This window comes from Cynocephalus volans, chromosome 1, assembly GCF_027409185.1.
Source record: "Cynocephalus volans isolate mCynVol1 chromosome 1, mCynVol1.pri, whole genome shotgun sequence".
NCBI lineage: Eukaryota > Metazoa > Chordata > Mammalia > Dermoptera > Cynocephalidae > Cynocephalus > Cynocephalus volans.
In genome coordinates, this window is record NC_084460.1 from 165262790 (window position 1) to 165287565 (window position 24776).

The 24776-nt window shown below is 34.8% G+C and overlaps 1 protein-coding gene across 2 annotated transcripts; it reads right to left on the reverse strand.

Moving 5' to 3' along the window:
- Positions 1 to 3785: 3785 nt before the first annotated feature.
- On the reverse strand, positions 3786 to 23467 carry C1H21orf91 (chromosome 1 C21orf91 homolog). Of its 2 annotated transcripts, none has more exons than XM_063115670.1 (5): positions 23411 to 23467; positions 22300 to 22433; positions 7185 to 7721; positions 5853 to 5915; positions 3786 to 4367 (listed from the first exon to the last, which is right to left on the reverse strand). In XM_063115670.1, the coding sequence occupies exons 2-5, from the start codon at positions 22424 to 22426 to the stop codon at positions 4204 to 4206; spliced, it is 891 nt and encodes a 296-aa protein (XP_062971740.1). In that variant the 5' UTR covers positions 22427 to 22433; positions 23411 to 23467; the 3' UTR covers positions 3786 to 4203. The 2 variants fall into 2 exon arrangements, with proteins under 2 accessions (XP_062971740.1, XP_062971736.1); XM_063115666.1 differs by having other exon boundaries at positions 3786 to 4370.
- Between the last annotated feature and the right edge of the window lie 1309 nt (positions 23468 to 24776).

Genomic DNA, 24776 nt, shown 5'->3' on the forward strand with positions numbered 1-24776 from the left:
TTCATATCAAGGTAACCATAGCCAGAAGTTCCTTAATAGGTTAGAGCTGCACCATAACAAAGGCAATGTGAAAAGATGAAGTAAAATAAAATACTGGGATGCAAGACCTAGCCTTAATATTCCAAACACAGCGTTAAATTTCTCTTCTAAAATACCTTTGTCTTTTACCTTACTATTCTGATAAACGAACTCTCTTCCACCCATCATCACAAAACTTAACTTGGCAAGAATAACCTGTTTAGGGTTTTATCTCTTACTGATTTTTGCTACAAATTTCCTCAGATAATTATTCCCACAACCTAGTTAAAAAGGCAAACACTGAAATGAAATCAATTATCTATGCTTTTACAGCCACATCTGAACAAAAGTTATTTAGAAAATTTTGTAGGGTATTAAACTTCTTAATAAGTACTTAAAAATACACAAATGTCTTACTTTAGTATAAGCAATAACATGTCAGTAAATGAACTGGCATAAGTCAGAAAAAATAGCACTATAGGAACCTTACACTGTACCATTTAAAAGTTTTCATGTATACGTAACCAACCTTTCACAGTCACTACCGTGAACCTCCTAATAAGCTACACAAATAATTTATTCGTTAAAAATTTCTACCTAACTTTACAGCATATACATTTTGTATTACATTTTACAATGTTAATAATGAAAGCAAATTTCTTCCAAACAAAACCAAACCAAAACTCGTAAACATCAATACATGCAAATAGACCCAAAAAATGTACTTAAAAAAAAACTAGCCAAAATTGACTGACAAGTCTCAACAGTGTAACCACCAAGGTTAAAAAACACATAAACAAGAAAAGAAAGGACTTTAAACCATTTTCAGTGGCAAAGAGTATGGCAAAAGAAAAAACAGAAATCAATCTCAAGATGCCTGTCAGGATGGCAATAAAACAGAATATATTTTGACTATATTTTGAAATCACTTTACAACATGAACTTGATATTTTAAAAATAATCTTTAAATGTATATAAAAATGGGCACTTTGTGGTGAAATGAACATATATGTTGAAAGACTAAGAATATCTCTTTGCTCCAACATTGTGCATAAGAAACTACATGATGGAACAAAACACTACTGTGCTGCCTGAATATTCTATTAGTGGTGTCTCGAGTGCATGCATATTTTAAGACTAATTTAGATATTAATACTAGCATCAAAGGATGACAATATCAAGTAAACAATTGATTTTAAGCTTAATTATAAGCTGAACAGACTTAAAAACTTTAATCTTTAAAGAGAAAAATCATGTGGTCAATATTGCTTTGACTTCTGATTTTTTTAAACTCAATTTAACTTGTCTATCAAAAAATCTAATGTGAAAAAATTGGTCTAATTTAATTCTCCTTAATCATATAAGCTCAGGAATGGCTGTCTGGCAGTCTGTCTTTTGCCACTGCTGAAACTGATGCTATACATAAAATTTTTTTCTAAACTTCCTTAAAAAATACAAGATAGAAGAACAGCTAAATACAGAAACCACTATTTGTGATATTTCATGTTCTCTCAAGTTAAAACTCAACTCTGTCTCTGATCCTTAATTTTTGCATATATAGTAATTGCATATTCAATCAAGAAACCTAACATAGGAATATATAGTAAGTTTACCAAATATTTGGATAGACTGCTGGGCAAAAATATAGTTGTCCCTCGGTATCCATGGCAGTGGGTAGGAGAGATCGGTTCCAGGACTCCTGGGGGTTAGCAAATTTGTTTATGTTAAACTCCACAGTCAGTCCTGCAGTACCCCTGGACACAAACAGTTGGCCGTCCCTGTACTTGGGTTCTGGATCCCGAGAATGCTGTATTTTTGATCCATGGTTGAAAAAAATCCATGTGTAAGTGGTTTGAACCTGAGCAGTTCAAACCCGTGTTGTTCAAGTGTCCACTGTACGTCAACAAAAAATTTTTTTTTCTAGAAATTCATCCGAATAAGTACTAATGTGAGTACAGCACCGCATGTATTTTTTAAGAGCACCTTTCCTTTGAAGAGTTTAAGTAGAAATATCTAAATGAAATAAATCAGAGTCCCCAATTAAGACCTTAGTATATGTACAATCCCACCCAATTGTTCCAAAGTCATTAGCAAAGCTACATATTTGCCAAAAAACTCTTTGAGAGATAAGCTAACACATTCTTTGGATAACACTGTTGCATTCAGGACTGTACCATATGGCTCATATGCTGGAAATATGCTACTACTGATATCAAATGTAACATACCCCAAACTTTTATGACTGTCCCTAAGTCATCTAAAACAGAACTCCAAATGTGTGCAAGCATATTAGCTGGTAACATTCTTAATGAATTATGCCAAAAGAGAGTAAAGTCAAATTTGGAAATGTAATCATAACAACTAAAAACTAAGATACTGGCATAATCAGGAAATGTTTTTATCCAGCTTGTAAATTTGGATATTTTCATATTGCACACATTCAATTTAAAGCTTATCAAAGCTAAGGCAACACACCCATCCCCACTCCCTGGATTTTAAATTCACTTTGTATGACTCAAAGAGTTGAGAAAAATTGAAAGGCTCTTTCAAAAGCTCCCTGCAAAAAGCTTGACAGTTTTGTCATACTTCAAAGAAAAACAAAACATCAATGGAGTAACAATTAATACCCTCAGGCCAATTTAACACATCTTATCATTACAAAAAGTTGCTTTCAACTAGATTACAGCATTTCTTTACTTAAATACTGTTTGTGTTCAAGACTAAAATCTGACCCAAGCCAGGGTTGGCTGCCAAATTTAAGGCAGAAGTCATTCATGTCTTTCTGAATAACGCCACCAAGTTAATGGGCTTTTTTCTAGTTTCTTTCAAGGCAAAGGATCTACCTCATAAACACATTCTAAGCACCATTTGAAAACATAATTTAGAGCCTATTTTAATTCTGCATTGGTTATAGCTTTAATATAATACGTTATTAAAACTTATGTAACTGCTTGAGACAATTTATTGAAGAACTCTTTGGAAACACCACAGGCAATTTATAAGAATATCCTTTAAACATGGGCTTATTTTTTCGAATTAGTGGTTTTGTTTTTCTTGTGTCAAGCAATCTTCCCCTTCCCTTCAAATTCTAAAGTTTAGAAAAATACCTCTCAATGCTTTTTTTGCACATTAATTTCAAGGATGTTAATAACAGAATTTGGACAGTTTAAGGACTCATTTACCCAAAGTGTCACAGAAAATAAGTTTAAATTTTTTCAAAGATGCAACAATATCACAGAAAGTTTAATTTGAAGATAGATATTACATTTGACTTGAAAGTGAGGCTTGACTGACTCTGTCCAAATTCTAACACATCAAAGTCACTGAAATGAAAGTAATAATGAATGAAGTAGAGGAGGGTTTCGCTTATATGGAGACAGTTGACATACAAATACTAGGTTAGCATTTTCTTCCTGAACTAATTCAGAACTGCTTTTGTTAGGAAAAAATAATGTATTTTATTTACGTGGCTACTTGCTTTAAAAAATTAATTCTTCTTTCATAAGAGTTACTAGAAGTTAAAACAACCCAACTAGATCAATTTCTACTCCAAAATACGTTTATCTTTGAAAAGCAAGATAATAGCTGTAAAAACACTGTATTAAGATAATAAAATGCAGTGATCTGAAATATGGGTGAACTTATTCACACATGAAAATGTAAATATAATATACAGAGCCACTCAAATATACATTTATAAAGAGAATGGAAAGGTACCTAAAATAGCATTTTTATATATAAAATTTTTATATTAAAATATTGCTCATATTAAATAAGAGGTGACATTATGAATTACAGTCCCTCTTAAAAATTATCTTTAGTAGTTCAGACTAATCTAAGGGGTTTGTTAATCTTCTATTGTTTAGACAGTTGCAGTATATTAAAATATTTTTAATAAAATTACACTGTAACAGTGTACTAAGTAGTCACATGTGGTAAAAAGTTAGGGAGGGGTATTTAGTAATTATGGGAAAAAGATTCCCAAAATGAAGCAAAATGATTAACTCTAGAAGACTAGAGTATAACAATCTGCTTTATTTGACAACGATGTTAAATATTGCCTTATGCTTTGCAAATTTAATGACCATAAGAAAAACGGACCATAACTTTCTTTGCACTTCTTCGAAGTTTACATGCCTGCAGACCAATAAAGGTTAGGACATATGAAGTAAGTATAAGTTTCGTTCAGTTGTTTATGGGTAGGTGTGACTTCATTCCTGTTCGCCCCACTTGCAGACATGGTAACTTGGAATAGTTCTTGAGAAGCTGTTCGATGGCAACATGGCGGACATGGAGCTCTGAGGCCAAAGAATCTTTTTCTTGCACTTGGTGTGTTAACTCTTCAAAAACTTCTGCAAACATTTAAAAAGTAGTTTCATTTTTAGTACACAGAAACACAGAAAGCTAATCTATGATTTAAAGTACTCCAACTGAAACAAATGCATTGAGCAAATTTTCATAATGAAACCAATTTGACACCAAGGAAACAGTCGTGTTCTCCACAAAGCCTATCAGTTTTGATCATCCTAGGAAGTCTGTATACTTTACACAGCCAATTGGAATAGTATAACCTTTTTCATCATGTGAAACTTAAGAGTCATAAGCAATGACTATAGAAATGCACAGCAGAAGTGGTGGTTACCTCTACAGCTGAGCTACTTTTCTCAACTAAAATCCATAAAAAGGTTCAATCAATACTTAAAAGGATTTACTGATTAAAAAAATGCCCATTAGTATCCAGGTCTGGAAACCCTTCTACGAGGCTTTGGAATCAACTACCTGAATTTTGAATCCTTGCTCCTACTCTTATGTGCCTCAGGCAAGTTAACTTAAACTTTCTCTTTCAATTTCCTTTCATGTATAACATAGATAATGACAGTAAACACCTCACAGGGTTACTGTAAGAATTAAATGAGATCATACTGGTAAAGTACACAGAATAAGTACCTATTAAATATAAATTGCTATTACTACTCTTATTATTTTTATTATTCTGAGAAGCTGTGTGGTCAAGAAAGACCACTAGTTTTAAAATTAAAGAGGCATTAGAATCCTTATCTGCTATTGACTGAATACACAATCTTTGTAAGCAACTTAACATCTCAGAAGTGCAGTTTCCTCACCTACATGGGAATAAATTATAAAGAAGACAATTGGGTGATCTGAACACTAAGTGTTAATTGTTAGTGTGTTAGTATCATATTTAATGATATTAAAACATTATTAGGTTTTTTTAAGGGGTGATAATGAAGTTGTGCTTTTTAAAAAAGTTATCTTTTAGAGAAAATTCTGAAGTATTTCTGGACAAAACAATATGTTGTTTAGGATTTGTTTCAAAATAATCTGGGGTAGGGGTAGAGGTGGGGTAAGAGGAATAAATGCAATCAGAGATGAAGAAAAAGTAGCTATGCTTTGATAGTAGTTGAAGCTGGTGAAGACGGGTGAAGAGGTTCATTTTATCAGACTTGGTACTTTTGCATTTGAAATTGTTCATAATTAAAAAAAAACACACAAAAAACCAGGGCTAATACCACCTGCCTTAAAGAACTATTAGGGAACATAACCACACAATGCCTGGAACAACAGTAGATAGTAAAATGTTAGTAAGAGGTAGAGATTAAGTTGTAGTCTTCCATTTTTACTTCGAAAAGAAAGATGTATTTCCCCTGCAGTTCATAAAAAAGTTTTCTTTTTTTATTCTCTGGAAACTCTAACAGGTTCAAATATCTCACTTCTAAATTTAAATGTAGATGAAGCTAATGGTGACCTGTCATAGGCAAATTTCTGTATCAAAATTTTTACATGCAAAAAAAGTAGTGAGAGAGACTTTTTACCCTGGATTTGCTGTTGGAGCTTTGCATTCAGTTGCTCTACCTCACCAAGAGTCATCGAATTCACTGAAACATGAAAACACATTCACTGTTACCATAACACACTGGGAAAATAAGCTGCCTACATCACTAACACAATATCCTATTTTTTAAAAAATTGCACTTATCTGCCAATACAACATTCAGCAGGATCCTAGGATTCATTCATTAATTCTTATTACAGTGTGGAGGAGCTCAAATTCTGACCACAACCCAGAGTAAAAAAACACATTTTTACATCACTTCCAGTACACCACTCTCCACCTGCAACAAAAGTTTCACCAAAACATACTTCATAGTAGGTCCATTGGATTCTGATATTTTCTATTCTGGTTCAGTTTTTAAAAAGTGCTATTCACTACCTTTCAAGCTGACTCTGATTAAAGATTACCTAGTTCATGACCTGCAGTCTGAAAAACAGTACTTTAAAGTACTGTTGAAATCAATTTGTCTATCTAGTTACACAACCTTAGATAATTCAAATGCAGAATCAAAACGTTGTATAAAAAGATACCCAAAGTCTCTTCTGGCTCTAAAATAATTTGACTTAACGTCAGTAAACATTACCTCAGTTTCTCAGAGTTTTGATAGAAATAGATAGAGAAAGAGTCACATTTTCTAACTTTATAAATGCACTCATTATGTTTGGCCTTTAATAAAATGTCAGGTTTTTTTTGCTTTTGAAATGACACCCCCAGTCCATTAGTCTTGTAGGGATTAGCAATGTGAAAACGTGTATTAGCCAATAGTTGATGCTGTACTTCTAAACTATATGAACCCTGAACCTTCTTTTTTTTTTTTAATGTGCCTGATCTGAATAGAGATATGCAATGAATATAAAAAATAAACACTGAATTTCTGAGACTTAGAATGAAAAAGGGATGTAAAATATTAATAATTTTGACATTGATTATATGTTGAAATGATAATATTTTGGATATATTGGGTAAATAAAACACATCGCTAAAATTAACTTCTTTAAAAAAAGTCGAACCCTGAACCTTCTAATTCACAGTTTGCTGATGCCATTCAGTTAATCATTTAAAATGGCAAAACAAATAACGGGAATGCCGAACTTCAGTGCTTAGGACACACTCAGGAATATTCTAGACAATGAATGAAAAGTTTTACGACATCTCATTTTTGCTAAGGTAAATCTGTTACTTAAATACTATGTTTACAAAATCTATAATTCTATATCAAAATTCTTGACACATCACACATACATAAAAATTTAAGAAAAAACCACACACCCCACAAAACCACTCAACTTATCTTTCTCCCAATTTTACTTACATTCCTCTCTGCTGTAATGCAGATGCTGGGTCTGGACATTAGCTTCTGGACCAGAGATTGTCTCTTCTTTTTTCTGTGCCTGGTTGTGACTATGAGGCCACAATACACTGTTATGGCATAAAGCGGCACCTGAATCCTGTAACATAGCAAGCTCAAAGTCTGTATTTTCCCTCTGCTCCAAAAAGCTTTGAGTACGTTTTGAGATGCCAACTGTACTTCCATCTATCCACTTTGCAGAATACTTTGGTACTTGTGAGTCAAACTGTGGGAGTAATTTTTTATCTGGCTTATGCCCAAAATTAAACAGGTGATGTTGGGGGTTTTTAGAACATTCGGAGTCTGAATCCAGATCCTTATTTTGTGCATACTGTACAATCCAGTTTATCTTCTTACTCAAAATTGTTTTAACTTCTTCATAAGTACTTTTTGAAAGCTTAGATCGAGGACAATCCTGGTTTGCAATTAAATGGTATTTTTCAAAGCAGTCCTTATGGCCCCTTAACGATTTGGTATGCAAGAGATTAGACTTTGGTACTCCTATAGGGAAAAACAAAAGAAACAAAAGATGAGAAAATTTTATGTTTTTTAGAAGTCACTTAAAGAATATACAAATATCTTAGTGAAATGTGGAGTCCCTGATAGCTTTTAAGTTAGAAGAAAAATGCTAAAGAATATTGGTATTAATAATATAAAATGTAGCCTAATAATTTCTGCATCCATTTAACTGTATATTCAGTAATATTAAATTCTTTGAATAGCAAAGACTTTCTAAGAACTTAATGATTCAATATTAATTAGTCCAGAGATATATTATTACATACAAAAACCCAAAAAAACGCAAAAAACCCCCTACTGAACCTAACAATTTATCTTTAGATTCTTGGCCTATACATTATAGTGCTCCCACTAATCTTCCTGAAGAGTACACTTACAAACATTTCTATTATAAGGCTCAATAACAAAATTGCTCAATAAGTTCCCCCCCCCAACAAAAACACAGTAAATCATGTTCTTAAATTATTAGTTACATTTTTACTGGGGAAAAATAAATGAGAATCAGAAAAGTACACATTAATAAAAGCCTTGAAAAGCCAATGAATTTGTTTAGATTTTTTAGGTTAAAAAAAAGCATGTAATATTTTTCACATTTATATTTCATATTTACTAAAACTTTATCAAGATATTTTTACATTCTAGAAAAAACACACTGTGCACAACTATTTTTCATGTAGCAGTAAATTCAGTCCGCCAAGATACAATAGGCCTTATAATTCAACTCACAAATATCCATTACATACAAAAAACAATAGAAATATCTATATTACACTTTTATACCTCCCAATTTCTTAGTAGAACTTAAGTATGCTATCTTGTTTTTTAAAATATAGGAGATATTTTAAAATATATGATATATTTCAATAAAGAGAATATATTCATACATTTTCATAAGTTCAAGCCATATTATTGAAATCAAACAGCAGTGCTTTATATTGAAGGTGAATCAGGGATGTGGAGCTGAAAATTAATGCCTGCCAAAACTAACTAGTCTAAATTTGCTTAGCTTTGAAAACAGAATAAGTGGAGAGCTACACAGTCACTAGATTTAAAAAAAAAAGTTTCAGCTGACTCAGAAAAATTTATGACCTGTATTCATCCTCTGCTTTAAACACTGAAATCATAAAGATTTTATTAACTGAACTCCAAACTCTGGCTAACAGTAAGACAGTAACATATCTGCATTTTAATGGTATGAAATCAGGTATAAAAGTACTTGCAGACATTAATTGTTCTAAAAAGATACAACATCAGCCAGTGGTGGGACATGGTCAGAGTGTCAGAACCAAGCACTAAATTGGCTACCAGTTCTCTCAAAAGTTACTGAAAAATATGTGAGCATGCCTCCTGAATACTAATAACATACGCATATGTGAACAACTGCTCTCATGAGGTTAACTCAAATGTCTGAGCCCTGTTTCTTCCACTGAGCACAAAAATTGTTTAAAACTTACACAGATTTTCATGCACATTTTATTTACCACTTTTGTACTTGTACTGCAATTATGTGTGTATACACTTCCACCAGTAATTGTCTGATTAGGTCAAATTTCCAGCAACATTAGAATATGTAAATGCAAAATCTCAAAGCTCTATTTGATAACAAGGGTGTACATTTTCAAAACTCAATAAATTAGCACAAAAGGAAGTTCACAAGCCTTCCTTATTAAAATAAAAATATTAAAAGTTTTGTTATTATATAATTTAGGTCAAAAATAAGAAAAAAGGTAGCTATTACAAGTTACAGACCAAATAAGAAATAGTTCCATTCTGTTGTTTAATTCCAGTGCTTACTTCTCTGGGAAACACAGGTAGGCAGAGAGAACACGAAATTTTACTAACCTTGGAAAACTTATTAAAGAACTTCCTTAACTCTCCACAAACTTTTAGGTCTCGCTGCCAACAGTGGGCTGGCTAGTTAATCCCCCAAAACAGTAAGCAGTCTCAGTCTCAGTCCACTACCACAACTGTAATATATGGAGCAACCATCTAATTGAATTTGAATATAGTAAATTACAAGTTTCTCCTTCAGTCTATACGAAAGGAAATTCTTTAGCATGTAAGAAAGGTTCTTAACTAGGCTACAGAAAGTAATTGGTATTTACATAGAAACTTCAGAAATTCTATAAGAAAAGATAAAAAAGTAATTATTTATAAAATAACTAATTTCTTGATGTACCCCAGAGCTCCAACAATAGGTCAATATAACAAATATCTACTTGAAGAATAATGTGGACTTTTAAAGTTTTTTTTCCCAATGATGCTTTTTAATGATTCATTTAGTATAACTTTTCTTTCTCTAGAAATAATTTCTCTTAAACTTTACTTAAAACCTCAAATCAATAACAGAAACCAAGATAGGCACAAGATTATATGCATATAAATAATCTGCTGAGATCAACAGCAAATCACAGAATTAGAAGAGTCAATCAAAATACATAAATGCAAAAAAAAATATTCAAATTCTTTCAGGCATTCAGGAGAAAAATCCCCTATAAGAGACATAAAAAGTGTCACAGGCAAGAAGAATTCTGAATACACATTTAGTACAGTCTTCAACTGGACATTTCCACTTAGATTTCTCCATAGGCTCCTCAAACTCTCCCAGCCTAAATGAAACTTCTTTTCCTCCCTTCTTACCACTCAAATACCAAACCCAGTCCTCTAAGTCTGTAATCACCAATCGCTCAAGGAAGAAACCTGGGTATCCTTCTTGAGAGAGCTCTTCCCTACTCCCGATCCCAGATATTTTTTGCTGTCCATCATAATAGACTTTTTTCTATAAAATCTAGCACCTACAACATATCAAATCCTTCTGCTTCACTCCATTACCACTACAAATGTGGGTCATCACCATCACTTCCTCTTAGAAGTCTTCTCTAACCAATACATCTGAGTTAATTTATCATACCACATTTTGCAATTGTCTCTTACCTGGCTTTTATCTCCTGCTAGAAGGAAAGTTCTGTGAAAAAAGGAATCACATCCACCTTACTCATATGCATCCTTAGTGTCATAGTGCCTGGCACATAACAATTACTCAAGAAAAAGTAAAATGCATTAAGGAATATTAAAACTATAATTAAAAACAAAAAACAAAACAAAACAAATCACATTACCAATTATCATGCAAGGTCTACTGCAATGCAGTTTTGCTCACCCTAGCTAGGAAACCAGGATGGGTAGTTCTGCCAAGCTGCTCAGAGGATAATTAAAGGTATCCTTCAGTGAAGTTACTTCTATATTTAGTCTAATGGGCTATTATTCTAAAGAACTGATGAGTGGCACTGATACAGAAATGGCATTCCTGTGACATCATTCAATTTGCCAAGCAAAATTATGAACTTCTACCAATATTTTTTAAACATAAATTTACATACAGTAAATATAATAGGAAGTTGTTTTATGTAAACTGTAGATCTGTATACCTCTAACATCTTTAGCTAAATCCTTTATACTAAAATTTTAAAACGACTGAGTTTCAAGTTCAATCTGAAAATGTTTTATAAACATACTATAAAATATCCCATGCAGTAGCAGAGAAAACAAAAAAAAAAAATACACTGCCTATTTCACATATTTGAACAAATTACTTTTTAATCTAGAAAAGAATGTGAGTAGCCCACTTAATTTGTAACAGCAATATACATATCATTTTATAAACTCTTGAAGTGATTTTGTTTTTTCCATCTCATCAGTTCAAATTAATATAGGAGAAACAACCATTGCTATTATCAGAGATCTCAGTGAGTTTCCCAACTGACTTTTCAATTTTAATTGTATTTACAAGTGTAAACAGCTCTGAGTACCTATTTGTTTCCTAAGCAGCTTTTCAAAGGGAATGAATCCAAATACAATTAAATGAATTGATACTTTTTTGAGGAGTTATAAGAAATTTCCAAACCAGTTCAAGATTGCACTAAAATTTCCCTGCTAATAAAAATTTTGAATGTCAATGTAATTGACATCCTATTATGAAAACTTGTTTAAAACATACCTCAAAATTGTCCATGTTACTTTTCTTTGTCATGAAATTATTAAAGAACCAAGACCTTAACTGGCAACAATAATTGCTAAGTTTATTTTTTTTTAAATACGAGTTTCTTCTGGGTAGAGGCTGTTTAGAAATTTATATACGATGTATTTCTGTATAAACAGTGATATTTTAAAAAGTTAAGCTGCTCCTATTCTTTTTCTTTTTTCCTATTCGTTTTCTTTTTCTTTCATCTTTTCCCAATTTCATCCCTAATTTTTTATACATTTCTTATATACTTTGAAAATCCTCCTGCTAACCCATCTGGCATGCATGCTATCCCCACGTCTATTCTTTCACTTCCTCTTTAAGATAATTTGCTATAAGAAAACGTGGTTAAACCTATAAAAGAGCAAAAGACACTCAAATGTAGATATTTCTCTCTAGCTACCACTGTCACTCTTTAAGGGTATTTCCATGCTCATATTTAATCTACCTATTGTAGTAACACAATTGTTTTCCCTAACATAGATGAAACACCAAATGACACTAAAATAGCTACAAATACCAAAACACTTAAAAAGTTCTACCACATCTTGAAGACCTTATTTATGACTTGGTTGTAAATGAGGTAAGCTAAGCAATCCTTTCTTGATGACACACCAGCTGGTCCTGTCAAACAGCTCTGTCTCTCAGCCGCCTATACTGATGCTTCCTAGCTTTATACTTCACACATTCTTGAATCCCATCATCTTAATGCCTTATGCATGTTTAGTTGCTGTCAATTAGACTTTATTTTGAATTTGACTACATATTCCATTTCCCAACCAACAGAATAGCTTTATATAATTTTGTGCTTCATAGGTGAGCAAATATTAATACAACCAGTAGTTGGATGTAAAGTTGTAAAATTCATGTATCACATCAGTAGGAAATTGGAAAGCACTAAGAGAGCAAGCACGTCAACTTTTACCTCAAACTTACGGCAGAATTAAAGCACTGGCAGTATGGGTTTTCCAAACAGGGAATTTGCATTTTTCTTAATGTTTAGAAAGGAAAGAAAATTTAGCTATGTTTTAAGTTCATGGTTGTTAACATGCTGTGAAGAAATTTTATACATATTGCCTTCAAACATGACAAACATTTGTGTGACAATTCATACATTATTGCTTCAAAATCTTTTTTAGGAAGGCTCACATTTTGCCCTGCTGAAATAATTTTCCAAGATTTAAGGTGTTTTTCTTTTTCTGATGTTCTTATCTTGGTTGCTAAGAAAGGCAATACAAGTAACCACAAATGCACATGCTGCCCATATTAAGTAGTAATCTTGTGCTTCTTTAAGCAAATGCTAATTGTAAAAATGGCAGAATAGCCAAACCCTCTAATACTAGGAAAGACTGAAAAGATTGAAATGTCACTTCTTTGTTCTTGAGGAGAACATAACCATTTCTGATAAAAGGAACAGAGGAAAACCCTTTAAGTAGAAGTGGCACACCCACAACCTGAAGGCTGGATCCATACGGCAGATAAGTTTTGTTTAACCTACAAGTTTTAAAGAGAAAAAAAATTAAATTCACGTATAATTTTAGATTTCTTTGTTTCTCTTAAAAACAAAATCTTCTGCAGCAACTGATTAGTACTGAGCAGCAGCTACCCTCTAGAAACAGGGCATGTGCTCTTCAATTCAAAACAGTGCTTATTCCCTTAATGAATGTACATGTACCTGTGACCTCGCAGGCTCCAAAGGTGACGTGTCAGGTCACCTGTTGTACTCTAAGACCGTGCACTGATAGATCTAGGTTGCTGCAATGTGAATACTGCTTGCCCCAGTGATGCTCTGACACCCAATTTGACTAGACTACTATGCACTTGATGAGCAGCAGCCAAGCCATGATTCAAGAAGAGTTATTCCCGTTACATCTATTGCCAATCACTGTCTTTTAGTGGGAGTATGCTCAGATGGTCTATCCTGTCATGGGACTAAAGGTGAAAGATTAGACTGAAGGTGAAAAGGCAAAGATGGATATAACTACTTCCTTCCTCTGCCTCTTGGAAACTTTTATCAGTTGTCCAATTTACCTTAGAGAGTAATGTGATAAAGAGTGCCCCACTCTTCCCCTCACACCTCTGGCCAACTGAGGAACCACTTAAATAACTAAATCAGTCTGCCATGTTCAAGTTCCCAACATACTGTTTAAAAGTAAAAGGTATTTGCTTATCTGTGCATTGGTAGCAGATGGAATTATTGGCAACCATACTAAGCCAACACACAGATGGGCTCAGAAACTTGCTTTTCCACATTTTGAGAATTACTACTCTAAAAGTATACCAACAGGTGATCTTTAAACACATATCAACTTAGAGATATTTATGTCACTTTAAAGTTTTTGTGTGTTCTAAGGGAAGGATTAAGCAGTTTAATCAAAGCAGTTTAATCCAATAAATAAATTATAAGGGAAAATTTCAGTGAGCTAATAGTTGAGATAATGTTAAAAGATAAACCTCAACCTTAAATAACCAAGAAAACCAAAGTAGACTTGAGTTCTTGCATTGATAGGATGTATAAGTTGCAAATGACTTGTTAAAATGAAAACTTCTTTCAGTGAATTCTACTTTTTTCATTCTAACAGTTGGAAAAACACACCTACATAACAACTGTTTATTACTAAAAAGGTACAAAAAATAACAATATATACTCAATTCTACTCCCAAATTTAACTACCTGTTTTTTAAACAGTAATGTCCAACAGAACTTTCTGTGACAATGAACATGTTTATATCTGAGCTACCCAATATGGTAGCCACTAGCCACACATGGCTCTTTAGTATTTAAAATGTAGCCAGTGTGACCAAGGAGCTGAAGTTTTACTTTTATTTAATTTTAATTAACTTAAACTTAAATAACCACATTGTGGCTAGGCTACTGAATTGAACAGGGCAGCATGTTCATAGGTAACTGATTAAGCAAAACGATGCTAGAAAGAGAACATGAATGGAAGCCACCACCATTTCTTTTGAAATCTTACTGATGGATTAATACTGGATACTAAGCTCACAGAAGTACAGGATATAAGGAGCTAATTTTTTTTTCTGTGCATTAAAATACAGATATCTAATTTAGACTAATTTTTAAGTGGCACAACTAATTAAAGTTAAATTATAAGAAGTTTTAAGCCAATAACCTAACTGACCAAATAACCCTCTATTTATTCCATTTTTCCCCTAATCGTTCTAACTGAATGTCTTCACATTTACTCTAAAAATTTATGAAGTTGTCATACAGACTCCTAAAAAGCTACTCAAATTTAACTATAATTGAGTTATCAGTTTTAAATATCCACTTATATGTGGCATACAGAAATAACAACTTGCAGGAAAACCAAAGTTTCCTAATGATAGACAAGATTAAAGAGGTAAAAGTTACTTAAAAGACAACCTGAAAAGATACCTTCATAATAAAAACCATTACAGCAAAGCAAATTTATGAGCTCGAAAGTAAGAAATGTGATAACTGTATGAACTCTTTGCCATTCATCTTCTGAACTGCTGTCTGCCCAGTTAAGGTTCTGACTGAGAAACTGATTTACTTTTGTACAATTAAGAAAAACAAAGTGAAAAAATGTGTAGGAAGGGGAGAAGAGGGATAGGGAGAGGTTGGTTAACACATACAAAAATCACAGCTGGATAGGAAAAATAAGTTCTAGTGGTCTACAGTAGTGCTAGGCATCTATAATTAACAATAATTTATTGTATGTTCTCAATCGGCTAGAAGAGTGGAGCTCCAATACTCTCATCAGAAAGAAATGATAAATTTGGGGGATGACAAATATACTAATAACCCTGATTTGATGATCACACATTGTGTACATGTACTGAAATACAACTCTGTACTCCATAAATACATACAATCAGTACATGCAATTAAAAAAAACTTTTTTTAATGCCTGTGAAGAAATGCATTTTAGTTTGGGAAAGAACATAGTGTTCTTTAATCCAAGACAAATCAGGCTTTAGGCATTGTACTGTATATTCCAATAAACTAAGTAAAATGAAAAAGATTAAGATACTGAAATGGTAAAAAACACTCACTCCTAAAACATCCTAAAATTCTGAATTTTTTTAGATTGTGAGAATTCTTTTAAGAACAGTGTGTTTAGCAAAGAAAAGCATTTAACCCTCAGATGAAAGCAGCCCCCGTTCCCTCAAAATAAAATCACAACCACAGCAGTTTTATCTGGCAATCCTTGTTGGAGATCCAAAGACTGCAAAGGGAGTGGGGGAAAAGATGTTGATAAGTGAACAAAATCAATACCACTGACTAAAGAAAAACAAAACAAAAACACAACAAAAAAAAACTGCGGTGAAAGGATTTGCTGGGCAGCGGCTACATGAGGGGAATGATGGAAGCGAGAGCAGAAAAACCTACCGAAAACCACATCACAGAAAGGTCAACTCAAGATAAATTCAAACCTCCTCAATGTACATAAACATTAATTATTTTGTTAATGAGGAAGCTATTGAACATACAAACCATAGCAATACCTTCAGTAGTATTTCATCTTTTCAGATGAGATGAAAACAAAACCTTTCTGTATTTCAGTTTAAATTAATACTAACATTAGCATCACATACTATATTTACCTAGATTTATAGACGGTTCCTATATTCATCATCTTTTCTTATCTCACAGCAGCCCTGTGACATAGGCAATGATGTTATTTATCATCTCCTCTCATTTAATACATGTACTCCAAAAGTTAGACAGATGCATATGAGGAAGAAGTAAATGGCGTTCAGGACAGAGGGAACTAGAGAAGCAAAGGCATAGAAATGAGACAGGAAAAAAGGGAGGGACTGAGGGACAGTGGGCATGACCAGCTTGTATGGTGCATTTGGAGGAGTAATGAAAGATGAAGGTAGCCAGTTAAGCAGGTGGGTTATGAAATGTTTTACATATCACGTTAGAGAGTTAACAGCTTCACTTGAAGAAAATGGCAGGGAATCACTGAATTCTAAGAAAATGAATGGCGTAATCAGATTTGTACTTTAAAGACCTTTCTTGGTGATACTAAGGGAGAAGATCTGAAAGTGTGGGGTACGGATGGAGGAAAGGGGATTAAGTCTATTAAACCAATTAGCTAGTTCTTGAGGTAATACAGGTAAGAAATAATGGCCTTGACTAAGGTATAGCAGAGGGAATGACAAGCAGAGAACACACTAGAGAGAATCAACAAGGCTCAGAGACAGACTAAATGCAAAGGGCAGGAAGAAGGGAAGTAGTGAGGGTGACGAGAGCTGCTGCCAGCCCACAGCACTATTTGCCTTTGCAAACTGGAATGCCATCTATGCCAGGGTACACAGCTCGAAAGCAAAACTTAGGTTACATTTCAGCCTTAATACATCCTGTACGTACACAACCCCACATGATAAGTCCTGAACCTGGTCCTCAGGGTAATCTGCATAAGAGTTATCTGGGACTCTTGTTAAAATGAAAATTCCTGGACTCAACCCTAGACTTCTACGTAACCAAAATCTCTGGGAGATGGGGTCTGGAGTTCCGTGTGAACCAGTGCAGAAGAAAATATAAAATGCATGTGTATATGGGAATAAGGAGATAAATTTAGTTTAAAAAACATAAATTCAAGACACCTGTAAAATATATAGGTCGGGCACTTAGAAAGATTTGGGACTGCTGATAGAAGTTTGTGGAGTTCCAGCTTAACTATACCAGCTTACAGAGGTATAGTTGATGCTATGGCAGTAAAAGGAATACATGAGTGCAGTATGAGAAGAAAAGACATACAAGGACAGAATTTAACAAGGGACCTATAAGAGACAACGAACCTGGGAAGACGACAGCAGACATAAGAGACTGGAGCTACTTATCACAGAACCCAGGGATAGAGTACTAAATGTCAGACTTTAAAAATTGCAAACAACATAAAACCATTTATTGTGTTGATAGCTAGGTCACTGGTAAGAGCAAAAGAGGGTGGCATATATTATAGGGGGCTAAAGAATAAGTTGGGAGGAAAGGAGGAAGAGACCTTGAAGGAACACTGCTCTTTTAACAACTATGGTGGTAAGAGAAAGAGAGGAAAGATTTTTTTTCCTTGATTTTTCTTTTCTTTTAAGTATGGGAGACAAGAGCATTTTTGCTACTCTCATCATCCTTGTGGCCAATCTGCCAGGTTACACAGAAGATAACTGCAGGTTGGTGAGCTGATGAGTTAGTAGGTGAAACAAATGGAATAGAGGGTAAATAGATGAATTAAGAAGAGTAGGAGGTAGAAAAGACAGAGACTGTGAGAAGCATGAAATTAAATTTTCTATATTCAGTCTCACAGCTGAGAATTATGAGATTTTAATTTGTTTCTCAAGATACTGATATTTATCTGATACACTTGGTTAATATACTGGTAACCTAAAACTGAATTTTCTGAAGAACTTTCTGATATGTTATATAGAAACTGTATTTTATTTATACTGTATTTATTCTACTTTGTATTAGAAATATAGCCAAAATATTGATTGATCAGAATAAATTGAATATAATGTTCAGCCAAAGTAACATGGTGTAAATTATAAAGGATACTTTAATAATAAATAACAGAAATGTTCTCAGGCTAAATACTATTAACAAACAGCATTAGTGAAAAAGTAGTAAGAATATAAAAACTGTAAAGTATTTTCCATTGTCCTAACTACTTAAAGATCCTAAAGAATCTCTTTAATATTTGAAGATAGTAATATAAAAGTATACATAAAAGATTATTTCATATTAATTTTGAATCCCCCCTCCCAATAACAACGAAATTTCCTCAACATATGGGCTTTATTTTCAAAACAGCTAGCAGTTATCATTAAACTCATGGCGGATATATATTCCACCAGTCATTATGAGTTTAAGGTAATATTAAAAATGTCATTAATTAAGTATATTTGTATAGCACCTTAGAGGGTGGAAGGTATTCTTACTGTCTATTACATTTACTCTCTGCTTTATTAGATAAGCGGACTTTGTTACATTACAGTTGAGTTTAATTATTGGCTCCTAACCACCCCAGGATGCCTTCCTCTCCACCTCAATAGCTTAGGGACTGGTAGTTATTTGGTCATTAAATATCTTTAGAGATTTTAGCACAATGAATTATGATGCATATCAGAATATTTGATCATTAACAAGTATGAAAAAGTTTATAGCATCTTAGGGCCAAGATTAGGCCACAAGTAGGAAGTTTATTCGTGTAAGTCTACTCTTCCTAGAATTAGATAAGTTATTTTTAACGGTGAGTTATAGGTATCCACCCCAATCAACCTTGTGAACATTTAAAAAGATCTGAGTCAGGGCCGGCCCATGGCTCACTTGGTAGAGTGTGGTGATGATAACACTAAAGCCACGGGTTTGGATCCCTATATAAGGATGGCCGGTTAGCTTACTTGGAGAGCGTGGTGCTGACAACACCAAGTCAAGGGTTATGATCCCCTTACCGGTCATCTTTAAAAAAAATAAAAAATAAAAAGATCTGAGTCCTCCAAGTGCATTTCTTAGGTCCTTGAAGAATATAACCTATGACTTGGAAGTATACAAAATTTAGGTATCCCTTTCAATTACTGTAAAGTAACAGAAAAAAAAAAGGCAACTTAGACCTACTCCCAGAATACAAAATCTTTCCAACAAGATAAGACTGTCTTTTGTCATTTCTCTTTCTTCCTTTGTCTTCATTTTATAAACATATGCATGAACACAGCTTTTAAACAAGAGGCTAATTGATTAGGAGACCAATGATGATGGTGTAAGCAACAATCCAAAAAGTGTAAAATATTACTTTTGTTTACTACAAATGTGTGAACTCAAAATGAGCCCAACTGTTACTATTTTTCAACAGAAATTATTTTTACTAAGTCTCTCAGAAAAAAAAGTAGAATGTTTTAGAGTAAGTTTAGCAACTACTAAGCTAGGAAAACCAGCAACAGCAATATTACCATACTACAAAAGAAATTACACCAAACAAGTAAAGTTAAATGTCATTTTTTAAAGTCTCTCTTACATTATAATCTACTGAGTGGCACTGTGCTGGGAACTTGAAGGTGGAAAGAAAACTTCAAAACCATTTAAAAATGTTTACTAACATAGACAAAGAATATACCTTGTTACTTCTCTGGTATGTGATTATTTTATTATCACTTTTTCCCACTGATTTTTAAAAACCTACATCCTGACATATAAACTGAAATTTTGCGATTTCAGGGTACTCATTTCTCTCCTTTTTTCCCCTACGGTAATCTTATGATATTAAACATAATGGTTATAATGCACTAGCTTCTCACTGTAGTAAAAATGAAAATGTATTATGTTTGTGAGGGCTGAGAATTGTCACCAGATGAACTGAGAAGAAATTTTAACTCTAATTTTTCTCACAAAGGTTAGCATTTTAATTTATAAAGCCTTGAGCATATGTAGAGTATTAAATGAAATAGTGCTAATTCAAATTGAGAATTGTTTGTCTTTTAAGTTGAAGATGTGTTTCAAAAATATAGGTCATGTTTACATATCAATATACTATCAGAGCTAAAATACTTATAAAGATAGTACCTGAGGAATATTTATATATTCTCTATATAATGATTGAGATCCAGTTAAAAGGCATATTTAAAAAGGCTAGAAAAGCAATTATGGAAATATAGGTTTCTGTGGAAAAATTCTATCACAGAGTGAATACCATTAACAACTTAGCAGGTTAGGAAAAGCTGGCTGACAATAGTAAGGATAATTAGGATTCATGAAAACAGGTGTCTAACATCAGCCCAATAAGTTAAAAATACTATTGATAATAGATCAATGGAATTAAGATCAGGTATATAAGTACAAGAACCAGATTGCCAGGACTGTTTCAAAGCCTCGGACTGTCAATTATTAGCTGTGTGCCTTCAAAGTGCATTTCTTAGGTTTAGTTCTATCACACTTAAAATGGATGACAGTAGTCATCCCAGAGCTATTTTGAGTTAAATACGATAATCCACGTAAGATGCTTAAGTATAGTGCCTGGCACAGAAGTGCTCACAGTATATGCATGGCACATAACAGCTTGCCATTACCACTACAGCAACCTTGAGAATTTCAACTATCTGGCCCTCAGTTTCCTTAAATGTAAAATACAGGATTTGTGCTCGATAATTTCTAATTTTAAAATTAGAAATTAAAATTAAAATTCTTCTAAAACTAAAATTCTATGTTTATCAAAATACACAGGGTCAATTCTAGTTCCGAAGAACATAAATTTAGATCTTTCACTCTTGCGTGATTAAGGACACAGTAATTTAAATGCTACAGGAGAATCATATTATAAAGTCATCCTTTTGAAATTTGTTGTAATTACTACATTTATTAAAACCAAAGTTATAGGTATTCTGTGTAACCCACAAGAAAGCTGTGGTCTCCCATCACATACTATTTGGGTGACTACAACAATTTCTGAATAACAAGTCCTAACAGAAATTTCAAGGTATATATAATTCTACTGCATGTTTTTTTCTTCTTTTTTATCTTTTCTACTTTAAGAACATTTCATATCTTCTACTTAGAATAAAGCTAAAATGACTTCCTCAACATACAGGGGTACTTCAAAAAGTTCATGGAAAAACAGAACTGAAAGATAATACAAATCTTTTCACGAACTTTTTGAAGTACTCTCGTATAATCCAGGAAAAGGGAAATATTGCTTTGAAACTGCCCAAATCTAAAGTTCTAATAATTTCTCTACTGACATGTTACAACTCAAAATTCAAATTAAGGCAACCTTTTTTTTGATAGAATACTAAGATTTTCTTTTTAGTGTGACTCATAAATACATAAAAAGAACCAAACTTTTAATATGACAACAAGATTAAAGAAACATATCCCATATAATTCTTGAAAGCAAACTATTGATATCCATACACATTAACTGTGCACCAACCTACACGAATACTTTTAATAAGACTTTTTTTAATATTTAGAACTTTTCATATATCTTAGAGATATTAAGAAATTTTAAAAACCTTTTTAGTTTTTAAAAATTATTAAAGGTGTGTGTCATCACTGTAAAGAGATCGTCTAAAAATTTAAAAACATTTTTCCAGATACTAAGACAGCACTGGGGGAAAAAAGAGTTCAGGCTCACCTCACTCAGGCACTAGCATGATAGGCACAAAGAAATAAAATTACATTTACCCATCAATGGAAATGGTTATATTACTTCTTAATATGAAAACAAAACACACACATAAACGTGTTAAAATCTGACAACCAAATAAGCCCTCAAACTAGAAAACATATACCAGTCAATACTCATACCTCATTTTTATACCAGCAAAAATGGGGTTAGTACTGTGGGTGTTTATAAAACAAGGTTTTCTCTTAAATTCATAACTGTGTTACTTCCAGCTTCAGATCCAGAAACCTTTATCTTTAACAGATCTCGACACTTCATACTTAGCACAATTTCTAATCATTGAAGAAATTTTAGTTTTATCTTACAATCAATTCAGCATAAAGTAGTTATGTAAAGTTCATGCCATAAAATTAAAATTATACTGCATCCTTACCCTCAATATTTAGCTCAAAACAAATGTGGCAGAAGGAGAGTGTTTCTCTGTCTGTTCCCAGTTTACAAACACTGCAAACGTTGTCATCATTCAAATCAATGTTTACAAACTGCTCCTCTTCGTTCATAGTGCCCCTATTAGGAAACAGAAAAGGAAAGTTACACAATTTCAAGAACTTGCAATTCCGGCAGGCAATATTAGGAACTTCTAGGAAAGGAGAAGGATGCTGTTCAGTTTATGAAAAGCAATAGCCCATCAAACAAGCATCGCCATGCTTGTACTTTAATATCATATTTTTACTGAGGTGAAACACAAATCTAGTAAAACTTAAAGCCTTGCTATAGGTGACACTATGTCAAAGTGTCGTTTTTTGTCCTCCATTTCATTCGGTTAAGGGGATCTGAGGAAAGCGATTTGCGGGTATCTAGTCGTCCTCCTCCGCCCCCGACCTCGAATAATCTGGCACAAAGAGCTCAGCGGCGAGGCCTTTTTAGCGGCCCGGTTCTGTCAACCCACTTAACGTTGCTAAACGCTAGAAAAGCGACCTGCTCGGGACACCGCTCTGCTAACTTCACTGTGGGAACCGTAGATGCATTTCACTATAACTCGGCGTTGCGGAGATTCCCATCCGGGGTCGACGGCAGGAATATACACATGGGAACGCGACCCCCTGGGCAGGCGTCCCGGCCGCGACCGAGGCACTCGCACAGAAGGACGTGCGACGGCTCCACGGGCCGGACCGGGCACGTCCGGAGGGGCCCGAGCCGGGGCGGGGAAGCCGCGGGGTCCCGGAGCTCGGCGGACGGGAGCGCCGCGACCTCTTCTCCCAGGCTTCCTCTCACACAGGAGAAAGCACCCGAGGACCCCGGCAGCTGGTCCGCCCAGCCTCAGCGTCTCGGGGAGCCGGGTCCCCGCTCGGCCTCCGGCGTTGGGGGCGTGCACCCGCCCTCAGGCTGCCGCGGACCCGCGTCCGTCTCTCCGTCCGACCGTCGGGGCGCCCGGCGCGCAGCAGCACGATAAGCCGCGGGGCTTGGAGCTCGAAAGACAAGGGACGACGGAGCCGAGGGCCGGGGCGCAAGCGGGACGGGAGCAGGGATGCAGGGGTCTTTACCGTACGGCTCCGGGGACCGCCACAGCCGTTCCGCGCGGCTCCGACTCTTCCACTATTGTTTCCGGCCGCAGCGGAGGCGGCCGCCGCGCGCCCAGCCCCGCCCTCTCCCGCCGGCGCCATCCCGCGAAGGCGGCGGGGAGGATGGCTCGGCCGACCGCTAAGCTGCAGCTCGCAGGAGGGCTGCGGACCCGCCTCGCCTCTACTGCACGGACACCGCCTCCTGGATTCGAGTTTTCTAGTGATTTCGCGTCTGCTGGCCTAGGTCTTTGGTTGTTTTCTGGAACGTGGCTCCTCACACCCCCCTCCTCAGGGCGCGTAGATAGATGAGTCTGTTACCAACTCCCTTCAGCGTAGTGGAAACTACTGCCCGGGGCTAGGGCTGCAGGAGGGCGGGGGCAGGAAAGTGACGGCTGGAGGGGAGAAAGGGACAGAGGTGCGAGGGTAGCACTGTGTTTTAAATCAGGAAGCTGAAGCAGAGTACTGACATTGAACTTCCAGATAGGTGTCTGTTGATGCATATGATGAAGGAAGCGTTCATATTTCAAGTGTCATGATTTAGGCATAATTTAAATACAGAAACTTGTTTTACAGGTGTTTTTTAAAAATCCCCTACGATATGATACAGTCCTTGCACACCCCCGGGGATAATTTCAGAACTCCATCTACTGTTTTTAGGTCCCGCCCCTTTCTTAAACTCTGCTTTTTTTTTTTTTTTTTTTTAGGGTCAAGTTTATGTAATACTTACATTTTCTGTTGTATTAGAACAGTGTACAGAGAAGGGAACTCTCATTTTACAGCCTAGGAGTGACTGACTGTAGTTGTCACAGTTGGTTAAAAACAGATCTAGGACTTGAACCCAAGGCTACTGACTTAAAATCATTGATATTTCCCACAGCATCATAATAAGCACCTGTTCTTGTTACATTCACAGATAGAAAGGGGGCTGGTTGTCAATCTACGTGTAAATATTCTTGAACTGGTGGTAGGAATAGATTCCATAGATCTTGGAAACTTATGGACCAAAGTGGTACTTAACATAAGCTAGCAATGCCTCAGAAAAGTTACCTGAGCCCTTGCTACTTGTGTAGTAGATGAACCAGCAACATTGACATCACCTATTACAACTGTAGACTCTTAGGTCTCATCCAAGATTTCCTAAATCAAAATCTGCAGCTTTACAAGACTCCCAGGCGATTTTTATGCACATTAAAGTTTGAGATGCACTAATTGAAATAGAATAGTCAGTGCTTTTTCTATATGAATATCTCATTCTTGATAAATATGACTAAAATGTCTTGCATCTGGATTCTACCCATCTTTTCAATTAAAGTGCTTTATAAAAACAAAAAAACGATTATATTGTATG